At 42.4% G+C, this 27520-nt stretch overlaps 1 protein-coding gene across 1 annotated transcript in view; it reads right to left on the minus strand.

Moving 5' to 3' along the window:
* WWTR1 (WW domain containing transcription regulator 1) overlaps positions 1 to 27520 on the minus strand; it is a 121747-nt gene that overhangs the window by 21382 nt on the left and 72845 nt on the right. Inside the window, exon 3 of the mRNA XM_024208591.3 lies at positions 1619 to 1824. Within this exon, the coding sequence (XP_024064359.1) occupies positions 1619 to 1824 (206 nt within the window). The remainder of the gene's footprint in view (positions 1 to 1618; positions 1825 to 27520) is intronic.

A 27520-nucleotide genomic window follows, 5' to 3' on the forward strand; every position in this document is an offset into this window, starting at 1 on the left:
TTCCATCTGTCCTAAAATAAGTTAGGTCCTACATGGGCAGGCAAACATCCCTTTCTGGTAACATCTGCTTTGATAATCCAGATCTCTGTTTCCCTCTTAAAAGCTTCAACGACATGATGACACTTTTGCTCCTTGCTCCCCACAATATGTTCTAAACATTCCAGTCTATTCTCATCACTAACACATCTTCCCTCAATAATTCACCTCCCTAGGTAAAAAAAATAAAAAGAAGAAAAAGTAGATTCACTTAATTGTGGCAAGATAGTCAGAGGCCAGATTCTGCCACGGTCTAGGGGCGTTTACATAAGGAATTTTGATTTGAGCTCCTCTTTGCTACTTGCACCAATCACTATAAAAGAGATATCTAAGATCAAAATAAGGAATTTCAAAATTATATTGTGATAGTGACTATTACAAGCAAACAAACACTGGTACATTTACAGTACACTAATAAAACACCAGAAATATTATGTCAATTGGTGTCATTACCGTAAGAGAAAACATACTTCTATTTGCTGCCAAGAAATGTGATACTGTATTTAGAAATACAGTATAAACAAATGTTACCCTGAAATAACCACATGTATTTAGGCACAAATCCCAAGTCAAGACGACTGTAATCATGAAATAATAATTAAAGCAACAGATTTCTAAGATTTTTCTTCGGTGAAAATGCACCATTTTTTTAGATGTTTGGAACTCTGACTGCCCATTTACAAGGCTACGGTCTATGACCATAATATCCTCAATAAAACGTACTCCGTTCACACTGTGTTCCTAAGGGAAACAGGTTATTTGTGTTCACTAAGGAAGTTGATTAATATACTATATAACATAACATCATCAGCAGAGTACTCCCTAACAGAAGAAACACATCCTTTGCAATTGTTAAAACTGTTTATTTCCTTAAAGCAGTGCAAAGGAAGCTACATATCTATTTGTATTGTATGAGTCATTATAAAGCTGAGCCTTAAAAATAAGAATACACAAAATGTAAAAAAACAAAAAAACCCACACTGCCCCTGGAAAAATTACCAGCCAGACCACATTCATGTGAGATGTAACTCAAAGTTGTACTGTAATCAAAGGGCAAAATGCCACCAGTAACAAAATTTGGCCCCAAACCTCTAAGACAGACTGTTGGGAACAAATTCTGGGAGTTTTGCCATTGCCTTTAATGGGACCAAGATTTGGCCCACAGTGTTATGCTAGAGCCAAATTCTGCTTTCACTCAAATCAGTGTAAATTCAGCTGAGATCAACAGAATTACTTTGGATGTACACAGTTGCAAAAGAGCAGAATTTGGTCTCTACTCTCTGCTGTTATAGCTATTGTGTATTTAGTTATGAAACTGTCAGGACTTCTTTTTTTCCCCATATACTGCACCTTTAAATTTCTAAGGACTTTTAGATGGAGAAATAAGTAGCCACTTTGTGTTCTGTTCAGTGCAGTTTGTGAAAAGAAACACACATATCATGTACTCGCTAAGACTATTTCCTTTTTTTGTTCTCTTTATCTAAAAGAAAAATTAATTCTGGCTGTACTTGTTTGTGGTTTGTGCCTAGAAAAAAACATAGATGCATCAAATGAAAAATGTTTGCAGAAAGAGTAGCAGTACCTGTCGCAGAAGCTCCTCCTGGCGCATCCTAATTCTCTCTCTTTCCATTTGGATCCTTTGAAGCCTCAGCTTCTGTTGCTGCTGCTGCTGGGTAGTCAGTGCATTGGGCATGTTCAACAACCCACCTTGAGGGTTCTGGGTAGGATGGCTCTGCTGGGACATGGTTGTACTTGGTGTCATTTGTTGCTGGTGTTGGTGATTCATTACTATGAAAGAGAATGATAGACCTGGTTACGTTACAGTGTCTGAATTCTACTTTAAGACAACAGAGGGCCCAGTACGTATGTTCTCCATCTGCGTTCAGTGTACAGTTATTGTTCACACATGGATAAATAGCAACTACTCCCTCTGATGAGATTTGACATAAGTAATTATTTAATAATTAGTTGTCATTGTTTAAGATTCAAAACCAAAAGTTCAGTTTAGGTTAAGCCCTGATATGTTCCAATACTTATCTAACGTTACATAGTAAAGTATATAAACTTTTTTAAATTCAATACATTCCCTTGTACATGACTAAGTCTACAGCATGTAATGACCTGGTTGAAATATTTTCATTATTTACACATTTATCTTATTGACGAAGCTAACTGAATTATTGTAGAACAAGTCAGTGGTCTTGACAGTTTTGTAACAGTGGTGTTTTTCCACAACTAGTGGAAAAAGAACTTCTGTACATCATTAGTGGAGATAATGCTGTCCCATGAGTTAGGGGGCTAGCCTGCGATGCAGGAGCCCCAGGTTCAATTCCCTGCCTTGCTACAGACTTCCAGTGTGACCTTGGAGAAATCACTTAGGCCCAGATCCTCAAAGGTGTTTAGGTCCCTAACTTTCACTGATTTGAAGCCTTACTCTCTCTTGGCCTCATCTGTAAAATAGGAAATAATAGCTTTTCCCCACCTCGCAGGAGTGTTGTAATGATAAAACACATTAAAGATTGTGAGGCACACTGATACTAAGGTAACGAGGGCCATAAAGTACCATAGAGAGAGAGGGAATGTTATATGATGAGAACCAATGACAAGCGTGGCTCTTAGAAGTAACAAAATTAGTTCAGCAGAGGATGATACCAGATACCAACAAGAGCTGCAATGAAACCAGATAGCCTTTTAGTCCATTTATTAAAGCTCTTACAATTCACATTTCAAGGTAGGTGAAACAATAATAAATATGGTACAAACAGAATTAATCTGAATCATGAGAACTTTCATAAATAAAAAAAAAACAAAGAAATAGTAATAAATATAGATCAGCTGGCTTTTGCCCATTTTTCCTGACAGATGTTTTTGTGCCTTTTGAACAAAGAGTACCTCTTTTTCCCCACATGGCCTCAGCCATTTTGTTTTTCGGCTGCAGTCAGTGGAAAGTTAGCCATCTGTGCTTACAGTATGAGAACTGTTATGAATAGCAAAACAGCATAATTTGCAAGTTGCTGGTTCATTAAACCAGTGGTTCCCAAACTTGTTCTGCCGCTTGTGCAGGGAAAGCCCCTGGCGGGCCGGGCCAGTTTGTTTACCTGCCGCGTCCACAGGTTCAGCCGATCATGGCTCCCAGTGGCCACGGTTCGCTGCTCCGGGCCAATGGGAACTGCTGGAAGCAGCAGCCAGTACATCACTTGGCCTGTGCTGCTTCCAGCAGCTCCCATTGGCCCAGAGCAGCGAACCACGGCCACTGGGAGCCACGATCGGCCGAACCTGCGGACGCGGCAGGTAAACAAACTGGCCCGGCCCGCCAGGGACTTTCCCTGCACAAGCGGCGGAACAAGTTTGGGAACCACTGCATTAAACCAATCTCTTTAGCAAAATTAGGAGGGAAAAAACACCCTGGATTGAGAGAATATACCAGGAATAACCTTTCAAAAGGCAGACTTTAAAAAGTTTTTACTAAACAGAATAGCCCAAATTCATCACTGGTGTAACTCCATTAGGTCAACTGAGTCAGATAAGACTGACTTTCCAGTCCACAGTTTAAGTCCTGGTGTACACTACAAACTTATGTTGGTATAACTAGGTAGCTCCAAGTTGTGGAAAATCCACACCCCTGAGCAACATAGTTATACCAACCTAATCCCTTGTGTAGACAGTGCTATGTCGATGGGAGGGCTTCCACCACTTGGGGAGGTGGAGATCTATGCAGATGGGAGCAGCTCTCCCATCAGTATAGGTAGCATCTTCATTAAGCTCTACAGTGGTGCAGCTGCACCGATGCAGCACTGTAACTGTAGATAAGCCCTTAGTCTCTTTTCAAAATGAAAAGTATAATAAATTAGAGATTACAAAGACTAATTTAGATCCGTTTACAATAGAGGCATATGTAAATCTTCAAGATTCTTGGGTTGTATGTATAGAGTGTCTGGTATAGTTCATGTCTTACAAAGAAGATCTAGATACTCCTCAGCAAACTTTATTAATATTTGAAACCTTATCTGTGGGAGCATTCAGATTTGGAGTAGACCCATCAAACCGCACCCTTGATGGAGTATTCAAAACATTTGTCTTTGGAGGATAGCTCTGCAGAGGGAAGGTGAGGAGGGGAAGCTTTTTTCAAGTAAAATTGATGTAACTGCACTGAAACTAAGTGAATGCTCCCCAAACAACACCAGAAATAGACTGGTCAGAGAGTTAGGCTGTGTCTACACTGCCAATTTCAGTGCTAAAACTTTAGTCATTCAGGGGTGTGAAAAAACATCCCCCTGAGCAATGAAAGTTTTAGCACTGAAAAGTGCCAGTATAGACAGCGCTTTATCGTCGGGAAAGCTACCACCTCTCATTCAGGGTGTGTGTGGGGGGGTTTAATCGCTGGGAGAGCTCTCCCCCGGCGATAAAGCGTGTCTACACTGCCCACGTCACAGTGGTGCCGTGGCTGCGCTGTAACGTGGGCAGTGTAGACATACCGTGTCACTCAAATCAAGGTAGCTTGTTCTGTTTAAATTCAGGGATCACCAATCGGGGGCAGAATTCTTTCTCAGCTGCTGGCTGTTCAATTATATACGTGAAATAAAACAATAGTCTCAATGCAGCTCCTCAGTTGAGCATGTAATCAAAAGACAGTCAGAACAGGCACTCTCAGCAGTGCGACTGATTTGGGCATGGATATTGAACCCAGGGCTGCCCGGGGGGGAGCAAGTGGGGCAATTTGCCCCAGGCCCCGCAGGGGCCCCGTGAGCCGCTCCAGGTTTTCGGTGGCACTTCGGTGGCGAGCGCCGCCCAGTGAGTACAAGCACCGCAAGCGGCCGGGAAAAAAAAAAAAAAGCCGTGATCGGCGGCAATTAGGCTGCTCTATTGCCACCGCTTCATTCTTCGGTGGCAATTTGGCGGCGGGTCCTTCCCTCCGAGAGGGACCCACCGCCGAAGACCCGGCCCTGCCCCAGGCCCCCTGAATCCTCTGGGCGGCCCTGATTGAACCACCCTCTGATCCCTAGATGTGGTTCTCTCCAGGATTGGGCTGGGGCAAAGAGGTGATATAGGGCAAGGTGGGGAAGCCTGCACTACCGTTTGTGCTCCATATTATCCATGGGTGGAATACTTCAGTTTCCAGTATTGTCAATCCAATACTTTTCATGAGCACTAAAACAGTGCACTTAATTTCCCCCGTCCCCACAAAAACAAAACAAAAAGCCAACCAACGAACCAAAATAATAACAACTAACAATAAAGTTCTCCACATGCATTGTCTGAATCCAGATTGGATAATGGTTGGCAGCCACAAATTTCCTTAAAAGTTTATTGACCTTCTCTGCACTGTTCCATTGCCAGTCCTTTAAGTAAGGAATAACCCAAATAGACAAGCTTCCCTCTCCAAACAAGAACACCCCTAATCTCAAAACACTGTCTTATAAGGAAAATGTTAAAGAAGTTTTTCCTACCAAAGAAACAGGGATTTTTATCTCTTATCTTTTTCTCATTGTTGCTCCTATCACAAAGAAAGCCAAAATTTTAACTGGTTTCTCTTCCTGTCTGCAGACCAGGATGAGTTTATATTATGTGGATGTCTGACCTTCAGAGTATCTGGTCTTTCAGTATTGTAGATAACAATAAAGATAGAATGAGCAACAGGGACTATTGCAAAACAGCAAGCACTACTCAAACTATGTCTCTGAGGCCTTGTCTACACTACACAGTTTTGTCGACTCAAGTTACACAGACGATCAGAAACCGGTTTAATTACATCACTTGTGTGTGTCCACAGTTGGTGCTCTAGCATCAACAGTGAGATCAGTGCACTGTGGGTAGCTATCCCACTGTGCTACTCGCCACCTTCTGCAGCTAGGAGTTGTGGGAAGGTGGAGTGGATCGCAGTGCATCATGGATGCAGGCTCAATGTCCTACGATGCAGTTTTTTCTGTCCCAGGATTCCACGGGCTTTCGACTGCATTTTATGGCATTTTTCAACGGCCCGTTTACTGCATGCCAGCCATCTCGGTCTGAAAGGATGGATCCTGAACTGCTCTCTACTGTTGTGGTCACTGTTATGAACATGTCACAGATGGTCATGCAGTAGATCATGAACCCCCAATCTGAACAGGAATCAGAGTTGCCTGACTTGCTGTGTGCAATGGAAAGAAACAACATCAGATTACTTTTGGCATTCAGGGAGCAGCTGAACACAGTGGAACATCAGTTCTAGGCTGGGGAAACAAGCACCAAGTGGTGGCATTGTTATGCAGGTCTGGGATGACAAGCAGTGGCTGCAGAACTTTCTGATGTGGAAAGCCACCTTCTTGGAACTGTCTGCGGAACTTGCCCCAGCACTGCGGCTCAAGGACACCAAAATGAGAGCTCCCTTCTTGGTGGAGAAGCACGCGGCGATCACTGTGTGGAAGCTGGCGACTCCAGACTGCTATCGGTCAGTCACAAATCAGTTTGGAGTCAGGAAGTCAACTATTGGGGCTGTGTTAACACAAGTGTGCAGGTCCATTAATCACATGGACTATGAAAGACTGTGACTCTTGGCTATGTGCAGGAAATAGTGGGTGGCTTTGCGGCAATGGGACTACATAGCTGCAGTGAGGCAATAGGTGACAGACGTATTCCAATTTTGGCCCCAGACCATCTTGTGATGGAGTACATCAATACAAAGGGATACTTATCTATGGTACTGCAGGATAACCGTGGGTGTTTCACTGACATCAACACAGCGTGGTCCAGGAAGGTGCATGACACATACATCTACAGGAACACTAGCACATATCATAGAATCATAGAATATCAGGTTGGAAGGGACCTCAGGAGGTCATCTAGTCCAACCCCCTGCTCAAAGCAGGACCAATTCCCAACTAAACCATCCCAGCCAGGGCTTTGTCAAGCCTGACCTTAAAAACCTCTAAGGAAGGAGATTCCACCACCTCCCTAGGTAACCCATTCCAGTGCTTCTCCACCCTCCTAGTGAAAAAGTTTTTCCTAATATCCAACCTAAACCTCCCCCACTGCAACTTGAGACCATTACTCCTTGTTCTGTCATCTGCTACCACTGAGAACAGTCTAGATCCATCTTCTTTGGAACCCCCTTTCAGGTAGTTGAAAGCAGACTAAACAATCCCAGTTCCCTCAGCCTCTCCTCATAAGTCATGTGCTCCAGCCCCCTAATCATTTTTGTTGCCCTCCGCTGGACTCTTTCCAATTTTTCCACATCCTTCTTGTAGTGTGGGGCCCAAAACTGGACACAGTACTCCAGATGTGGCCTCACCAATGTCGAATAGAGGGGAATGATCACGTCCCTCAATCTGCTGGCAATGCCCCTACTTATACAGCCCAAAATGCCATTAGCTTTCTTGGCAACAAGGGCACACTGGTGACTCATATCCAGCGTCTCGTCCACTGTAACCCCTAGGTCCTTTTCTGCAGAACTGCTTCCTAGCCATTCGGTCCCTAGTCTGTAACAGTGAATGGGATTCTTCCGTCCTAAGTGCAGGACTCTGCACTTGTCCTTGTTGAACCTCATCAGATTTCTTTTGGCCCAATCCTCTAATTTGTCTAGGTCCCTCTGTATCCTATCCCTACCCTTTAGCGTATCTACCACTCCTCCCAGTTTAGTGTCATCTGCAAACTTGCTGAGAGTGCAGTCCACGGCATCCTCCAGATCATTAATGAAAATATTGAACAAAACTGGCCCCAGGACTGACCCTTGGGGCACTCCGCTTGATACCGGCTGCCAACTAGACATGGAGCCATTGATCACTACCGGTTGAGTTTGACGATCTAGCCAGCTTTCTATCCACCTTATAGTCCATTCATCCAGCCCATACTTCTTTAACTTGGCGGCAAGAATACTGTGGGAGACCGTATCAAAAGCTTTGCTAAAGTCAAGGAATAACACATCCACTGCTTTCCCCTCATCCACAGACCCAGTTATCTCCTCATAGAAGGCAATTAGGTTAGTCAGGCATGACTTGCCCTTGGTGAATCCATGCCGACTGTTCCTGATCACTTTCCTCTCCTCTAAGTGCTTCAGAATTGATTTTTTGAGGAGCTGCTCCATGATTTTTCCAGGGACTGAGGTGAGGCTGACTGGCCTGTAGTTCCCCGGATCCTCCTTCTTCCCTTTTTTAAAGATGGGGACTACATTAGCCTTTTTCTAGTCATCCGGGACCTCCCCTGATGGCCATGAGTTTTCAAAGATAATGGCCAATGGCTCTGCAATCACATCCGCCAACTCCTTTAGCACCCTCGGGTGCAGTGCATCCAGCCCCATGGACTTGTGCTCGTCGAGTTTTTCTAAATAGTTCCAAACCACTTCTTTCTCCACAAAGGGCTGGTCACCTCCTCCCCATACTGTGCTGCCCAGTGCAGCAGTCTGGGAGCTGACCTTGTTTGTGAAGACAGAGACAAAAAAAGCATTGAGTACATTAGCTTTTTCCACATCCTCTGTCACTAAGTTGCCTCCCTCATTCAGTAAGGGGCCCACACTTTCCTTGACTTTCTTCTTGTTGCTAACATACCTGAAGAAACCCTTCTTGTTACTCTTAACATCTCTTGCTAGCTGCAACTCCAAGTGTGATTTGGCCTTCCTGATTTCACTCCTGCATGCCTGAGCATTATTTTTATACACCTCCCTGGTCATTTGTCCAATCTTCCACTTTTTGTGAGCTTCTTTTTTGCGTTTAAGATCAGCAAGGATTTCACTGTTAAGCCAAGCTGGTCGCCTGCCATATTTACTATTCTTTCTACACATCGGGATGTTTTTTTCCTGCAACCTCAATAAGGATTCTTTAAAATACAGCCAGCTGTCCTGGACTCCTTTCCCCCTCATGTTATTCTCCCAGGGGATTCTGCCCATCAGTTCCCTAAGGGAGTCAAAGTCTGCTTTTCTGAAGTCCAGGGTCCGTATTCTGCTGCTCTTCAAGCAGGAACTTTCTTTCCAGACCAGAAGATTCCAGTGGGGGGATGTTGAAATGTCCATAGTGATCCTGGGAGACCCAGCACACCCCTTACTCCCATGGCTCATGAAGCCTTATATCAGAAACCTGGACAACAGCAAGAAATGCTTCAACAATAGGCTGAACAGGTGCAGAATGACTGTAGAATGTACCTCTGGCAGATTAAAAGCATTCTGGTGCTGCCTTTATGGCAGGTTAGACCTAAATAAGGAAAATATTCCTGTGGTCATAGAAGCCTGCTGCGTGCTCCATAATATTTGTGAGGCTAAGGGTGAAAAGTTTCCCCTAGGGTGGAGTGTGGAGGTGGATCGCCAGGCTGCTGAATTTGAGCAGCCAGATACCAGGGCTATTAGAAGGGCACAACAGGGGGCTATCTGAATCAGAGAGGCTTTGAGGTGACATTTTGACAATGAGCACCAGTAATCTGTCTTTCTGTACAGTACTCTGCCATGCTTTTGTTAGCTTGCCGCCTTGCATGAAAATTGTGATGATTCCTGCCCAGAATTTGTAGTCAGCAAATGATCAAATTGCTACTATGTATTACTCCCAGCAGCAATAACTACCTGTAGGAGACAAATAAAGATTGGTTATCTTTCAGAGAGTTCGTTTTTATTTAATATCAATTAACAACGCACACAAAAGGTTTGGTGGGAAGAGAGATAAGAGTGCAGGGCAGTGTAGGCTCTCACAGCTGTGTGTAAGTCCAATTATCATTTTGGAAGCTGTCTGAAGGGGTGGAGTGAATGGGGTACCGAGACGTTCCGGGACATTGCAAGGAATGTGTGGGAGGAGTTTGGGAAGGGCATGGAAAACAGTTCTGTATCAGCTGCAGAGGGAAGCGAGTACTACCTGGAGCGTGATTAGGGAGTTCAACATCTATTTGCTCCTCCATCACTTTTATCATCCACTTGTGACCCTTTACAATGTGCTCCTCACTCTCCTTTCTGTCCTGCCTTTCTATTTAAAAATCTTCCTTCAGGGTCTCTCTCCACTCCGTGTGTTCTCTTTTTTCGGCCTCTGAGGATTGGAGTACTTCTCGGAACATGTCCTCCTTGCTCTGCCTTTGTCACTTCCTTATCTGGCAGAGGTGTTCCATCAGTGTGTAGAGGGTTCCCCTGAAGATCACATCTACAAAAGCATAAGAAACATGATTGTTAGTTCACATAAAGCACTGAATCATTATAGTAAAATACACCTCTTTTTACATACAAATCACTTTCTCACCGTCCCTTGGCAAGCACACATCTCAGCAAACACCCTAAACACCGTGAGTTCAGCCTGGGGGGCATGGGGGAGTGGGGGGTTCGGTGCTCAAGATGGGGCAAAGGGTCTAGGTGTTTTTTAAGGGGATCACTGCAGGTGACTAGGGACAATATTGTAAATTCTGCCATCATTTTCCACAGGCAGGGGTCATTGAAGCAGATATCTCACTCCTGAGCATTAGCAAGGATGCATCTCCTGCACATGTGCGGCTTCAGGTCTGGTCCTTATGCTGCTCGCCTGTGTGCCGCTTTGGTCCCGGCACAAGTGATTGCCGATTGGCACGGGAAAGTTTCCTACAACGGGGGAAGGAACAAACCAGCTCTGCCAAGGAACCTCCAGCAGAGGACTGGCGAGTACCTCCAGGACAGTTTCCTAGAGATCTCTCTGGAAGATTCCCATGAAATCTCAGTGTGCATTAACACTCTGTTCTGCCGCACAAGGAAATGTGGAGCACACAGAAACACATCTAGTCTTGTACATTTCTATCCCTTCACCCACTTCTAGAATATACAGAGCAAAGGACAGCTCTACCTCATATAACCGAGCAGCATCAACTCAAAAAGATCACTCACCTGGGCTCTCCTCTCTTGCATCATGCACGCCAGAGACGGACTGCTGGGACTGGCTAGACCCTGCTGAGTGCTCCACATCATCCTCCAACTCGACCTCCTCGTCCACGACTTCATCCTCGGGGTTGAGTCCACTGTCTCCTGCCTCCAGCCCCAATGAAGTATCAATGGGGCTCATGGAGGTGGGGTTGCCGCCAAGGATGGCATCCAGCTCCTTATAGAAGCGGTAGGTCTTTGGCAGAGCACAGGAGCACAGTTGGCCTCCCGTGCCTTCTGGTATGCCTGCCTCAGCTCCTTTATCTTCGCATGGCACTGCTGCGTGTCCTGGTTGTAGCCCTTATCCAACAAGCCATGGGAAACCTGCCCATAGGTATCGAAGTTCCTATGGCTGGAGCGGAGCTGGGACTGCACAGCCTCCTCTCCCCACAGATCCAACAACTCAGATGTGCTCCAAGAGGGAGAGCGTTTGCTGTGTGGAGCCGCCATGGTCAGCTGGGAAGATGTGATGTGAGCTCTCCACACAGAGCAAACAAGAAGTGGAATTTCAAAAAATCCCGAGCCTTCAAAGTGGGAGGGGCAGATGCCTGTGTACCTGAGTGCAGGGCAGTGGAGTTTGAACTGCTGACCAGAGCATTCAGGATGGGCATTGTGGAACATCTCCTGGAGGCCACTTACAACGACATAACCAAATGCGGTGTCTACACCGACACATTGTTGATATAACTTTGCCGCAAAAAGCTCTATACCTCTCGTCAAGCCACTTGTTGGCAAAGCAGGAGAATTTTGCCAGCAGAAGGAGCATTGCAGTGTGTATGCTTCCACTGTTTTGTCGACAAAACCGGCTTTTGTCGACAAAACTGTGTAGTGTAGACAAGGCCTAAGACACAGAGAGGGTCTGATTGTCTTCTTATGTAAATCAGGAGTAACCCCACTGAAGCCTAATGAGTTAAATCATGTAAAACTGGGGTAAGCCCTTAATTCTACAAATAGTTATGCAAGTACTTAACGTCGCATATGTATTTAAGCATGTGTTTAAATCTCTGCAGTATCTGGGCCTAAGTGAGAGGAGAATCAAGCCCAGCATCATTGATCTCTTGAGGAAAATCACAATATATTAGATTCTTCTTAAGTGCAAATCTTTTAAAAGTATGGGACAAATGTAAAATGCTGGGACAGAAAAAGGCTATGAAGATATCACTGGACAAACACCCTGCCTGTGCAGATTCTCTGAGGGAAGAGCAGGGTGACAGCCTGAATTGTAGCAGTCTTATGGAATGTGTTAGTCATGGATGTCTACTGGCACAGCTACACTAGAGAGTTTACAGCAGCGCAGAGCTCTTTAATAGAGCAGCTCTAAGCTGACAGGAGAGAGCGCTCCCGTCAGCTTAACTACTCCAGCCCCTGCGAGTGGCAGAAGCTATGTCGGCGGGAGAACTTCTCCCGCCCACACCGGAAATTCTATAGCCCACAGCTCTCCTGCCTCCAGCAGATCTCAATTCTCTTTTTGCACCACAGATGGGCTTCTCTGGGGCTAGAGAAGAGAGAAGGAGAAGAATAGGACAATGCTGCGGAGGTGAACCTCCTAGTGTTATGCCCCCCTTCATCCCTCCAAAACAGATCTGAGTCTTTCCCTTCATGGAAGTGGAAGGTGAAATCTGGCTCTCTATTTGTAAACTAGTCACTTAAACTAGTCACTTCTGAATACTGAGTCTGTATTTGGGAATTAGGTCACTGAAATGTACAACTTATAATGTACTTTCTTTCCTCTGCTTTCCAACAATTTTATTACTGTTACATGCTATAAGCTTGGACTTGCATGCTGGTGTTAGTGCAGTGAACAGTTTAAACATCACAGGAATATAAAAAATTACATGACACTGCTTGACCCGTGAGTGATTAAGTACGCTATGCAGCATATGATTATTTTACTAATAAACAAACAAAACAATAAATCAGTCATTTCACTTCCAACAATAAACTACTTTTATCAGCTGAATCTGACATAATGATTTACCTAAAGGAAAATTTTGAAAGTTTCACTGGAGGAGATGGTAGTATCTTATATGAGAGCCCTTTATATTAGAACATTGTGGTATAGACAGGCAGCATCAGACTGGGGAGGAAAGAGCTTCTAAAAAAGGAGAGAAGATAAGCCTCTGATCGTGTCTGGGCCTCTGGTGACGGTAGCTGTGTCTACCAACCAAAACCACTGGGGCCTGGATGTAGGAGGGGATGTCTTTTCTTCCCTTAGATAAGGAGCTGGAAGTGCCCAACTGACTCTGCTTCATATTGTGATTTGCTCATGGACCCAGCTGACTCTGTGCTTTCACTGCAATATGTGCCCTCCAGCCATTTTCTGCCTCTTGTGTTTGAATTTAGGGAAGCATCTTAGATCACGCCTATAATGTACAAAACAAAACAATACTGATTTCAAATACAGCAGGGAACAAGGAACAGGTAGGACCACTCCACTGCCTGTGCTCTTTGGCCCTTCTCCACAGATGGTTCTGTGGATCTAAGTTCTGTTGGAACATGGTCCTTGCCAGGCAGAACTTGGATCCACAGAGAAATGGTGCTGTTCTAGAACTGTCACTCCTAGGATGGGTCTTTAGAAGGGCCTCCAAGTTCTGGATCACCTGGAACTATTCCTGTAGGCCAGTTTGAGTCTTCAGACAAGTCAGTTTTTCCAGCCTACATTGCTTGTGAAATGGGGATGAGATAATTATGTATCAGCATAATTATCAGTTCTACAGGCATACAGTTTTTCCATAGCCATAGCTCGCCAGACACATTGAAAATGTTAGATATAGAAGGTTGTTTGCAGTGTTGCTATAGCCGTATTGGTCCCAAGATATAAGAGACACAAGGTGGGTAAAGTAGTTGGACCAATTTCTGTTGATGAAAGAGACAAGCTTTCAAGCTACACAGAGCTCTTCTTCAGGTCTAGGAAAGATGCTCAGAGTGTCACAAGCTGGAGCAGATTGTTTAGCATAAGTAGTTAACACATATTCTAAGAGACCATTCAAGGTGAAGAGGCACCTTTGCAGTCATAGGGCAAAAAAGGAGGGTTACTGGGTTACAGATTGTAATAATAAGCCATACATCCAGTGTCTTTATTAAGGCCATGTCTATACTACAATATTATGTCGATCTAACTTATGGTGGCATGCAGCCACCAGAGTTATTAAATCGCTTGCGTATGTGCACACTTGGCTCCTTGTGTCGGTGGAGTGTGTCCTCACCAGCTACGTTTGTATTGATTGTATTGTCGGTGGCTCCTGAAAGCCAGTAACAGTCGACATAAGAGTACACTTATAAAGTCTGCAGATGATACCAAGCTGGGAGGGGTTGCAAGTGCTTTGGAGGATAGGATTATAATTCAAAATGATCTGGACAAACTGGAGAAATGGTCTGATGTAAATAGGATGAAATTCAATAAGGACAAATGCAAAGTACTCCACTTAGGAAGGAACAATCAGTTGCACACATACAAAGTGGGAAATGACTGCCTAGGAATCGCAGAAAAATATCTGGGGGTCACAGTGGATCACAAGCTAAACATGCGTCAACGGTGTAACACTTGCAAAAAAGCAAACATCATTCTGGCATGTATTAGCAGGGGTGTGTAAGCAAGACACGAGAAGTAATTCTTCCACTCTACTCCGCGCTGATTAGGCCTCAACTGGAGTATTGTGTCCGGTTCTGGGCACCACATTTCACAAAAGATATGGACAAGAAAGCCCAGAGAAGAGCAACAAAAATGATTAAAGGTCTAGAAAACATGATCTATGAAGGAAGATTGAAAAAATTGAGTTTGCTTAGTCTGGAAAAGAGAAGACTGGGAGGGGACATGATAACTGTTTTCAAGTACATAAAAGGTTGTTACAAGGAGCAGGGAGAAAAATCGTTCTTCTTAACCTCCAAGGCTAGGACAAGAAGCAATGGGCTTAAATTGCAGCAAGGGAGGTTTAGATTAGACATTAGGAAAAACTTCTTGATTGTCAGAGTGGTTAAGCACTGGAATAAATTGCCTAGGGAGGTTGTAGAATCTCCATCATTGGAGATTTTTAAGAGCAGGTTAGACAAACACCTGTCAGGGATGGTCTAGATAATACTTAGTCCTGCCATGAGTGCAGGGGACTGGACTAGATGACCTCTCGAGGTCCCTTCCAGTCCTATGATTCTATAAGCAATGCACTGCCTCCAATGACACCACATCAACCTAATTACATCGACTCTGATTCTACGCTGATCAGGGAGGTAGTGTTACTAAATCGGCATAGAGAGGCACTTACGTTGGTGGGAGCCAAATATAAGTGAAGACACTTCCACAGCTAGGTCGACGCACGACAACTTACGTTGACCTGACTGTGCAGTGTAGACCAGGCCTCAGATCATGATTTTTAGTGTCTAGCAAAGTTATGAATTTAAGCTCCCAGGCTCAACAGATATGTCAGCTTCCATTTGTTTAACTGCACTTTTTACCAGGGTATCTGCTGGCAAGTGTTCATAGACAAAGTCTTATTTAAAATGGGGAATTATATCCCTATGACTTGAAAATCAGTTTTCCCTGGTAAGAAAATTCCCTTCAAATTCTTAAATGGTTCATATATAGACAAATATGGGCCTGATTCTTATCTAACCAGCTTTATGCCAGTATAACTCCATGAGAGTTACCTCTGATTTACACCAGCATAAATGCAATCAAAATGAGGTCCCATAAATAAGTTCAAGACATGCTGTCTTACTTTTGTGAACTCAACTCAGAGATCTAGCGCCTCAGGTTTTATGTATGTGCAACTTGCACACACAGCATGTGGCTTTTTCATTATGGAACTTTAGCAAATCAGAAATCTAAATCAGATCAAAACAAATATCTCCCTGGAATAAACAAGGAAAAATAAGGATGCTTCCAGTATGTTTTAAATCAGAACCTCTCAAACAAAAGGATTTTGTACAACCATTTCACTTACAATACATAAGCATCCTCCAGCATTACTGGAGAAAAACCTCTACCTCCTTGCCAATGGGAGAAACTACCCTCTCTACCTGAAGCGTTATCTCCCATTCAGAGAATACCCCATACCATCTCCAGACCTCCATCTGAAATTAAAACTTCATTCCGCACAAACCTTGCTGGGCATTGTTAAAAACATGAGACATTTGTAATCCCACCTTACATTTCAAATGCTGAAGTCAGACTGACCTCAGAGGCCCCTTGTGGTGGGATTCACCCACTATTACGGCTGGTGGGATTTCTGCCAGAGGAAGGCAGCTTTAATTCCTGCCAAGGACTCTGCCAGTTGGGGCTTCTGAGAGCATAATTGAATCAGTACATTCCCCATACACCCAGACTTCCTTCCTGGCCAGCACCCAAATTTTCTGAGCTGTGCTGGCCCCACACAACCTCTCTGATGCAGAGACAGTAGTGGATGCTTTCTGATGCCTCAACCTATCCTGGTGCACTTTCTGCCTCTCTTCCAAAGTCTATGCTGGCAAAAGCCAGCAGAAATGATGTAGTGATTCATCTTCTAGTAGGCATGAAAAGAGCACTTCATCCAAAACCTTATGGTGGTCTCAATTTCCCTTATTATATAAAACATCTTTGTATGCCATAAAATCAGATGGTTTGCTCACATTGATCATGAATAGTTTCCTCTTTGTCTTATGATGGAGAAAAGTAACTGCCTCCTATTTTTACTTGTGGCAACGTCTATGACTTTCCCCAATATATTATGTATTTGCCCTGTCACTTTCACTATTGTTTAGATCTTCAAGAATCTAAACAAACAATTACTCAACTCATTATGGCTAAAGTCAAAGTTCATTTTCCCAGGAAACGTTTTATTTGGGACTGCTGAATGAACCCCAGTGTATACTTTTACCAGATCTATACCAGCAAAGCTGATTCTCAGCTTTACAAACATTTACAAATTAAATATTGCAACGGACATGGTCTCTACAACATCTAACTCTTCCAAAAGTAAATCTCTATTAAAATGCAATTAAAAACCTATGGCTGGCCCGTGCAAGCTGACTCGGGCCAAGGGGCTGCTTAACTGCATGTAGACATTTGGGCTTGGGCTGCAGCCCAAGCTCTGGGACTCTCCCACCTAACAGGGTCCTAGAGCCCAGGCTCCAGCCCAAGCACAAATGTCTACACTGCAAGTAAACAGCCCCTTAGCCTAAGCCCCGCAAGCTCAAGTCAGCCAGCATAGGCCAGCCATAGGTGTCTAACTGCAGCGTAGACGTACCCTATACAATAATTTATGACAAATGAAGTGCTTCCCCAGAGAATTACCAGTATTTTTTTAGCAGTTTCCTTTAAAGGGTCAACACCAACATGAAAATCACATTTCCATCCAAAAATATTTTTAAGTGCTATTTTATCAGATTACTATAATTGAAAGATGAGAGAATACAAATATATTTCTCTCTATTATTTCAGTTTGTTTGGTCTGAGCACATGGTATATTTGCCCTGTATAGTCAAATAGGTGCCTATCTTGCAATTAAATCAATTTGGGCAAATCCCTGCATGCACCCATGCATAAATTACTTCAATGCCAAGCTTCTCCTATTGTTTGTATGGGGCATCCACAGAGCAACAGGGGAAAGAAACATTAGGAGGGTGGGGAGTGGGAAGAAGAAGGACAATGCAGGTGTAGCAGCTGAAACTACTTTGAACTCATTTGTTTGGTGTTGGCTATATTTCAAGTTGACAGTGTCCCATTAAACTGGGAATTCAGTATCAGAAAGATAATTCTCACGGAATACCAATCAATGGATAAACAGTCTGTCTACCTACAAATCTGAGATTTATTTTGAAAAAAAAAAAAAAATGCCCACCAGCTTGTCTTTCATCAAACTTGGATTACTATTCAACTTTTCTTGGAATGACCCCAAACTTTTATGGATTTCCTATCTCCTTTCTCATGTGAACCATGTAGTTGACCTCTTTTTTACTAGGTAGGTTACAATAAGACTTTTGTTGCATATATTTAATGCCATTCTCACTTATGGCCTGATCTCACCCACTGAAGTCAATGGAAAACTCCCTTTGATGCCAACCGGCACTGGATCACTCCTTTTCAGTACAAGTCTATTCTATACATGGTTGATCTTTAGGATATAATCATATTACAGTACAAACACTTATTGTAGGACATGCTTGATTTCATTGTCACAGTATTAGTTTTTGTTTTTATTTATGTTCATTTCCTACTGTGCATTCTTGTTATATGAACTTTAAGAACGATTTATTTTTTGTATATGGTTTATGGATATATTAAGATTTTACTATGCAGAAAAGAACAGAATTTGGGTCACAAAGAAGAAAAACCTCACAATTCAAGTATAAACCAGACTACACAACATGAATGCTGGTTTTAGTCCAGTGATATTCATCTGGCAATCCAGTGGTGTTGTATAACATAAAATGTGGAACAGAATTCTACCCTGACATGTTCCAAAAGGCAAGTTTAAGGTGGCATTTCTAATATGACTCTCTTATAACAAACAAGTTTGTTTTGCAGAATGATTCAAGCCTGCTCAATGAGCAGCTATTATACAACTTACCAGCTCAAATGAAAGTGAACAAAATGTATGGGAAAAACTGAGACCTGGAGTAAGTAGCTATAAGTTCATTAGAGTCAGTGGAGTTGCAACCACTTAGTCCAGGTCTGAAGTTGACCCAATGTGATTTTCTTTATCCAATTAATAAGTAAGTTAGATTTTCAGACATTGGCGGAAAGACTTTTAAAATAACGTTCTTTGCTGGATATAAACAAAGCAGAGATCATTTTGTGGTCAAAAGAATCTGCAAGCAGCAGAAGCCAAATAATGCAGGTGTAAATTATTTCTGACATATATGTCGAACTGATTGTACCAACTTTTATTTATTTCAGTGTCAAGCATCTGAGTGCAGCTGTGGATTTCTTTTCCCAACTCTGTTTATGGGCAGTCCACAGCCTAATTCATATGAACTCGCCAGCATCAGGTGTCACGCAGCACAGTCTGATGAAAAACATATGTCTGCAGAGGTAAAAGAGAAATCTAGCCATATTACAGTTTTGACTTAGTCACGACATTGTGAAGAAAAAAAGACCAGTCTCTCCCTCCTTCTCTCTCTCTCTCTCTCTCTGCTCCTGCCAACAAAGAACTGCTTGTTTTACTTATTTCCCAGAAACTGCATTAGCCTTCCAACAAGGTCAGCAAAAATGCTGCTTTTCAGTTCAGTGTGGATTTCGTTCCAAAAAATCTGTAAAGTATTAAACAAAAAAGTTGCACTATCCCATTGCACACCGAGCACCTTCACTCAGCTTTCTGGACTGAGAATGACCATGTAGAAATTTCTCAACAGTTCCAGCTGTATGCAGAGGGGTCTGTGATTTGTACTTTTAGCAACACTTTCCTGTCTTCATTGCTTCAGGTTTAAAACAATCTGCAAGTATAGCATCAACACTGAATTTAACACAAAACTGTCTGACAGATCTTTTAGAATAACTGAATAAATACCTGGAGTGTTAGCTTTTCTTTAGCATAGCTGGTCTTAAAATGGCAGAGGCTGGTTAGAACTATATCTTAAATTCCTTAGCACTGTTACCAATAACAACTCTGACTTAAAAATTAATAATTATACAAGTGTTTTTTATTCTTCCTCATTTTTGTTGTTTCTCTGCTTTTGGCATTTCATTCTGTTTGGACTAGGAAAATGAACTAGTCAATTCCACTTTCTGGTTCTCTTGTACTGGCACAATGCTGAAATGTTGGGGTTGCTAGCCTTGAATGCTTACATCCAAACAGAAACATGTTTTCATTTAAATTAAAAAAACAGGCTTTGAAAAATATTCTAGTGTCTTTTGAACACATTGTTCTTTGAATGTTCCAGGTTCATGCTACTGAAGTTAACTCCTGTTGGTCACTACAGCTTTGAAGCTGTTTCTCTGTAAAATATGAATAAATTACTGTAATCTAGTCTGTACTAAATCTGCCTAAATTGCTTCTTGGTGGTTTTAATTTCAAATAACCTGAAAACGTGCTTTCCCAGAAGGAGGGTGGCACAAGCCTCATTTCCATGTAATATGCATGGTCCTCCAGGAAGGGTTCCATCTCTCATATAAATCATATTTCATTAACCATAAACATCTCCTAACATTATTCACCACAGCCACATCTGACTCCTGGCTATACATTTCAGGATATCCAATAATCAAAAGTTATTTGAAACAGAAAGCACTTCTACAGTACTGGTGATGTATGGATACAGTCCAACTGGGGAAATAACAAACTCTTCCTCTCAATATTACAGATTTCTAGCCAGATTTAAGCAGACTAAGTCTGGCTAAACACAGACAATTCCAAAACACCAAATATTATGTTGGCTATCACTGAAATACATCTTGCCGGTCTTAAAATCTTAGGCGTTTGTGTGGCCTTATCCCTGGAGTCCCATAGTGATAGTGTAACCACAATGACATTTTATCATCATCTTCAACAATAGCACAGTTACACCCCTTTTTATCACGGCAGGATATGGAAACTTTGGTTCATGCCTGTATTACTGCTAGAGAGAATTACTGTAACTTTTTATTGATTGGACTTCCTGGCTGATTAAAAACACTAAAGCAGGTGCAAAATACCATGAACCACATTATTACCAGGCCCAAATTAAGTTACCACAGAGCATTGTAGTGGTAGGCCAAATATTTTAGTTGACAAGTGAATTTCTGTAATACAAGCCATTGCTAGTATAAGCTGCTTTCCCTGTTAAAATTTACCCTTTTAACATATGATGTCTTCAACTCCCTAAGAACAATTTATTTAAGCTGCTGAAACTGTACATCTCATACCACTGGGCTCATACTTGCTAGTAGACCTTTGCTCAGGGAAAGAGCTCTCTCTCTTTGTAGTGAAATTCTGAAGCTTTCTTCCTCCAGAGTTTAGTGCAGCTCTCTTTCATACAGAGAGGAAGAATGGTCTAATGATCACAGTATAAGATTGAGGGTATGTCTATACTACCTGCCGGATCGGCAGGCAGCGATCGATCCAGCGGGGGTCGATTTATCGCGTCTATAAATAGACCCCCGAGCGCTCTCCCCTCGACTCCTGTACTCCACCAGCACGAGAGGCGCAGGCGGAGTCGATGGGGGAGCGGCAGCAGTCGACTCACTGCAGTGAAGACACCGCGCTGAGTAGATCTAAGTACGTCGACTTCAGCTACGTTATTCACGTAACTGAAGTTGCGTAACTTAGATTGATCTCCCTCCCTCCCCCTCCCCCCCAGTGTAGACCAGGCCTGAGAGTTAGTGTGGATATAAAAGTCAGAAGTTCCGGATGGTCTGTTCCCGAGTCTGCTACCTACTTTGCTGTGTAACCTTGGATGAGTCACTTAGGGTCTGATTTTCAAAGGTGATGAACTCTCACAGACAATACTGAATTTAAAATCAGGCTCTTCACTTTTCTATGCCTCAGTTTCTTGATCCATGCCATAAGGCTAATATTATTTCCCTCCTTCGAAGGTGTTTTGAAGCTTAGTTAGTGAGTTAGTGTGTATATAGTACTTGAGATGCTCAGCTGAAAAATGCTCTACAAGTGCAAGCAGAAGCACATATAGAACTACCTGCCCTGCCAGTAATTGATCCCTTAAAATATATATATTGTGTGCTCTGTAATTCCATCTTCTGAAGCTCCTGGTGTAGCATCTATTTATTTGTGATGCCAGAATCATGTATTTGATAAGGAAAAATGTGTGAGGAATTATTCCAGGTTGCCATGAACTTAATTTTCAGCAGGCCCATTTCTGTGGAAATCCATCTAGTTTCCTCCCCATGTTAGACCAGGCTGCCTCACCTTTGCATACCCACAGCACTTCTTATCACCTTCCAACAGCTTTCCCTCAATTCTCTAGGTCTGTATGAGTTCACAGCCTCTGGTGACCCTCCTAACTGGATGACAATAGCATGTAACTGATGAAGAAAGTGGCAGCAGAGACAGAAATAACTTGATTCAGATATGAAAGGAGTGTGAGAATATAGAAATTCAGTTTCTCAGGAATGACAGTATTTACACAGTTGTAATACTACATATGTTCACATCAATGCATTTATATTGGTGAATTAATTCTTACAAAACCTGTGAAGAAGGTATGGTAAGTATTATTACATCATTATTCTCACTGAACAGAATTCCCTGAGGCAGCCTTTCTGCAGAAAGGCTAGCGGGCAAAAGTGGAGCTAGCTGGGTCAGATAAACACTGCAGATCAGGGCAGAATTCAGAAGTCTGGCAAAGCACAATAGAAAATATGTTATGGAGGAATAAATATGACAGTGGGAGTAAGAATAAGTAGGCAAGACTGTCTCAACACTGATGCAGGGGGTTTGAGACCCACAGGGACACAGCTCTGCTCCAGTTCTCTCTGCGTGACTCTGCTTCATCTCGCTGACACTTCTGGCCTGCCAGACAGCCTGTATGCGACCGCAGCTTTTGCACTTGCACCCATCAATCACATCTCAGGGCAAAGATTGCTGAGGCATACAAGCTGCCTGGCATGCCAGAAAAGGAAAATTCCAAGTGGGGAGGGTCAGACAGGAATTCCATTTCTGGGGGTGCTGCTGCTGTTAGATTGCCAACAGTGAAGAAAGAGACAGAGAGGATGGTCTAGGGCACTAGAGATAATGATGGGATCATCCAAAGGCACTATTGTTTTACTAGTTTATTTAGATTGATCAGCATATTTTAACAACACTCTCTGAATACGTATATGGAACGCCTAAATAAATAATTAAACCTCAAAACATTTATAAAGTGACAAAATGCCAACAAACTTCTCCCAAACTATCAACCCCAGGACCTCACTTAATAATCCCCAGGCCTCTAGAAAAAGCATAATAGAACAATTGGGCCTTGCAGTGAGCCCTGAAGGTCATAAAATCTAGGCTCTGACAGACCAAAGCAGAAAAAAAAAAATCTAGATGTGAGAACTCCTCCTTGAAAAAGACCTGCCGTCAGCTTCTCTCTTTCAAAATGAAAGGGTACAAGCTGGAGCACCTTGGTTACTTGCACTACTGTGAATTCATAAAGAGAGACATGGTCTCTGAGGAAGGCAGACCCATGAATATTATGGGATTTTGTGGTTTAAGGCTGTGCAGATCATGGAGCATAGGTATAACATGCTCCACTTAGAAGATAGACACACAGATTCTGTATTAGTTGTACTTTCAGAATAGCCTTGAGGTGTAGCTCCATGTAGAACAAGTTACAGAGATCCAGCCTTAAACTAGCCAAGGTAAGGATGGCCATGGTGAGGTCCACATCTGAAAAGAAAAATCCAAACCCCCAGGTTGTATATCTGACAACCAATGGTAAGCATATCCTCTCAGATGAGAGTTCCAATATTATCTCTGCCATTCTATAAAAGCACCTCCATTTTTCCTGGGTTGAACTTCATCTAGCAAGACCTTAGCCACATCCCAATCTCTGATAGTCGATAAGTTGTTCCACAGCACTAGCCAGCACTGTTGAACAGGGGGATTGAGAGAATAGATTGCTGCGGAGCCCCTCATCATAAGGGCCTCAGGGCACATGTACAATTACCCCAAAAACACTCTGAGTTCTCATAGAGAAAGGACAAGAGTCACTCAGGAACAACTACCCCTCTCCTCACTTGCTCAGTTGGAAACCATTGGAATACCACTGCGAGGACAAAGCAGGTGAAGAGAGCATTTAGAAGCCACTATATCATTTTATTACTCAAAAAGAAAAAAGAACTGTAACACTTTACAAAGTCATTGATAGTAGTCTGTCTGCAAAACTATTCATCCTCAGAGTCCTCATAGCCAACTGGTTCCCTAGGCCTTAAAGGGCAAATCATCAAAACAGGCCTTTTGCCCAAAGACTGTGGCTGGGGGCCTGGTGTGTGCACATAATGCCCTATGCAACCATTAGGGATTCTAGGGCAATGAATGCCACTGTCCCTTGTATGGGAGTAGAAGTTATGCTGACTTCCTCACCACAAATTATTTAGAAAAAAGCAGGCTAGAGCAGTTGTTACTGATCACTGCCAACTAGCAACATTCACTGGGAAGTATTTTAGCTCTACAAAAGAAGAAGATAAATTACTCTTTCACTTTAAACTGGGAGTAGAGGAAGAAAAGACCATCTGCACTCATGAAACTTCAAAAACTGTACAGGAATGATAAAATTGGGGGTTCAAGACATGGCTCAAAGAAAGTTGTGGGAACTTCACCGGGAGTGGTGATTTCGTTAGTGAGCTATACAAATGGCTGAATGACAGGACATTTCAGCTTCACCTTTCTTGGATAGAGCATTGCATTACGAAGCCTTTCAAACTCAGAGCAACAAAAAAGTTCCAGTGGGTCAGAAAGGATTGAGCCATGCAAGATTTCTGGTCATTACATAGACAAAACTATTAATTTATCACAGGAATTATTTTAATTGGTGGGTAATACAAAAGCTCCAAACTGAGGGCAGCATTCACAACTTCAATTAAGGAAAAACTGAGCTGTCTTACATTTTGATGGGACTGTTATGGGAGAACTAGTTATGGGAAGATAAAACAGTCCTCCAAATATATCTGGGGCTTATGCAACATAAAGATGCAAATGACAATATGCCATGTCAGAAAGGTGCAAAGCTATGCCTTGAATAAGGTCAGAGATGCTAGGGGAAGCCCATGCTTGAATATCTGATAGTCATAATAAAGTGGACTCTTAAATAACTAGGTAAGAAAAACCCTTAAGAATTTTTAAAAGGTGATTAAAAAGCAAAATTTACTGTCGTTCATCTATGACCTTCTATATCTAAGCATCTTTGGAAGGATTAATCAAAAATTCTAAATAGAATATTAAAGACAGAAATAGAGACTGACTTCTTTTACCAGTCATTTATTCCAAACGTATCTAGTGTTTGTAGTAAAGCCTCAGTCCTGCAACTGATGGTACACAGCTGTGTGCCTGTACCCATGCTGAGCCCCACTGACTTCTTTGAAACTTGGCCTAATTTTTGGTTAGACCTTTTCTAAATAGCAGCTACTCAGCCATATAAACACAAATTGAATTATATCAAAAAGTGAAGCAAGTAATCTGGTGTGTTTTCATTACATTTCATATTAAAGCAATTTGCATAATGATAAATCTGGGCAATATTTAATTAAAGGCCAGACTGTGTTCAGCAACTTCAGTAAGGGTTGTACGTATGCACCAAAGTAGTCCGACTGAAGTAGCTCCAAGGAACCAGAGTGAAAATCTGTGTGTTGCATGATGCACAGTATACAAAGAAATCAAATATTCATGAGGGTCTACTTTAAAAAAAATACTTGCCTACATACAGGCTAAAACAATACTCAGCAACCCTCTTACTCCAGGGATTGCTATTAAGGCCACTGCAGATCATATTTCTTTACAACCCTAAGTTTCAAATAATCCCATCGGGGTCACAATTTATATTCTAGTTCCGTTTAGAAATGGTTTATACAAGATTAATAACTGATTAATAGATGTAATGAGCATGATACAGATGTAAGTAATGTTTGTTATACATTGTAAGCATCATATTTATCTGTCTGACTATATAACAATCTATTAATCGTTTATTAACCATTTATAAATGGAACCTCAATATAAAGTGTGATCTCCATGAGCTAAACACTTGGGCAAAGTATTAAGAAATAATACAAACAAATAATATACACTTAACAAAGAAGGCTGTATCCTGTGCCTAGACTGATGTCAGAGGATAAGAAAAGATAGCAGACTTGTGTCTCTAGTCCTAATGAAGGTATTAGGCAGGATTCATAGACACTTCAGAATGGTTCACTGTAAGCCCTTTTTTATTGGGGCAGATCAGTTTGGAGACCACTTTTTGCTCACTTTGGAGTAATATTTTTTTTTCTTTCAGTCATTTGAGAAAGACAGCTAGTCTTCTTCACCTGATCCATTCATGTTAGGTTAGACAGAAACTGGATTCATGTGCAGATTCAGCATTAAATAAATGAGGCATATCAAGTGTTGATGAAAGGAAAAGAAATACTATCTTTCACTGAGGCCATGTCTACACTACCACTTATGTCAGCAAAACGTATGTCACTCAGGGGGGTGAAAAAACACACCCCTGAGCGACATAAGTTACACCAGCATAAGTGGTAGTGTGCACAGTGCTATGTTGGTGGGAGAGCTTCTCTTGCCAACATGGCTTACCGCCACTGATTGGGGGTGGTTTAATTATGTCAACAAGAGAGTTCTCTCCCATTGGCATGGAGCAGCTACACAAGAGAACTTACAGCAGTACAGCTGCATCGGGACAGCTATGCTGCTGTAAGTTCTCTCGTGTAGACCTAGCCTCAGGTCTTCAGAGACACTTCCTTCACCCTATAATTAGAAAACTCCTCCTGCTAAAGTAATCTGTTCTTTGTACTGCCAGATACTAACAATTTTGGAGACACAAATGAGTGAGCAGTTTAGAAATTCCAGGCTTAAAAAAAAACCCTAACATTTGCTAGTCAATTATATTGATTTTAAGACCAAATTCTGCTCTCAGTTACACATGTGCAACTTCATTGACTTCTGCGGAGTTGGACTAATCTGACCTAGCATATAAACATATATTGGCTTTACATGAGTATGTCTAGAACTAACAAGATCCATCAAAGAGAGAAATGCCTTCAGTTTTCTATATTAAATAGCAGTTATAAAAACAAACTTTTAAAAGGTAGTAAGAGCATCAGAATTGGTAAAGCTATATGAAACCGCAGATGTGTAGCTCATAAATTTACCACATAAACCATAGTTAAAAGGGTGGGGGGGGGGCATAGAAAAGGGCTGCAGATTCCTTAAAATCTGTCTTCAAATTTCAATGACCGTTCACTATAGATTTCTCTATGCCCGAAGCCACGAGCATATTAGGATTTGCTATCATTTAGTCGCATTATTTGCTTTTGATAAAAAGTTTATAAGTGCCTTTGCACGTTTCCCAGAAAATATAGCTGAAGGGACGTTATAAACCAGTACAACAAGCTGTACAAAACAGACCACATTTTCCATATCATCACAAGAAGCATAGCAAGAAAAACACATGTTAGTAATTGGAAGTCAGACCAGGACTCAGACCTGGAATACTTAAACGTCTTGCTTGTAGGTGGCATATCTTCAAAAGAAAAACTTATTTTTTAATTCCTACAGTGTTGAAAAAGGCAACAGACAGAGGCGTAGACTGCTTTTGCTAAAAGGTTAGGAACCAACTATCGCCAGAAGGGCGGTTTATCTTGTTATCCAGTTTTCATTTTTCCTGTGATGTCTGGTAGGATGTTGGCACAATAGCTTCTGGCTCAGGGGCCGGAGCACTATTCCAGCAAACTGCTCATTTAAATGTCTGACATGAACCCAACAAAGCAGGTTTTATAACAACACTGGTAGTGTCACAAAATAGCAAAGGGACATGTCATTTTCTTTTGGCAAAAATGATTTCAAAATAGAGACACCTGATATGGAACTGAAAACTGGTTATGTGTACTTTGAACTGTCACATCCAGTATCCAGGGCCGGCTCTAGGCACCAGCAAAACAAGCTGGTGCTTGGGGCGGCACATTTTTAGGGGCGGCATGGCCGGCGCCAGAATGCCGCCCCTAAAAATGTGCCCCGGCCGCCCTAGCTCACCTCCGCTGCTGCTGGCGCGCGAAAC

Source organism: Terrapene carolina, unplaced genomic scaffold (assembly GCF_002925995.2).
Source record: "Terrapene carolina triunguis isolate 2854851 unplaced genomic scaffold, T_m_triunguis-2.0 Scaffold88, whole genome shotgun sequence".
Classification (NCBI taxonomy): domain Eukaryota; kingdom Metazoa; phylum Chordata; order Testudines; family Emydidae; genus Terrapene; species Terrapene triunguis.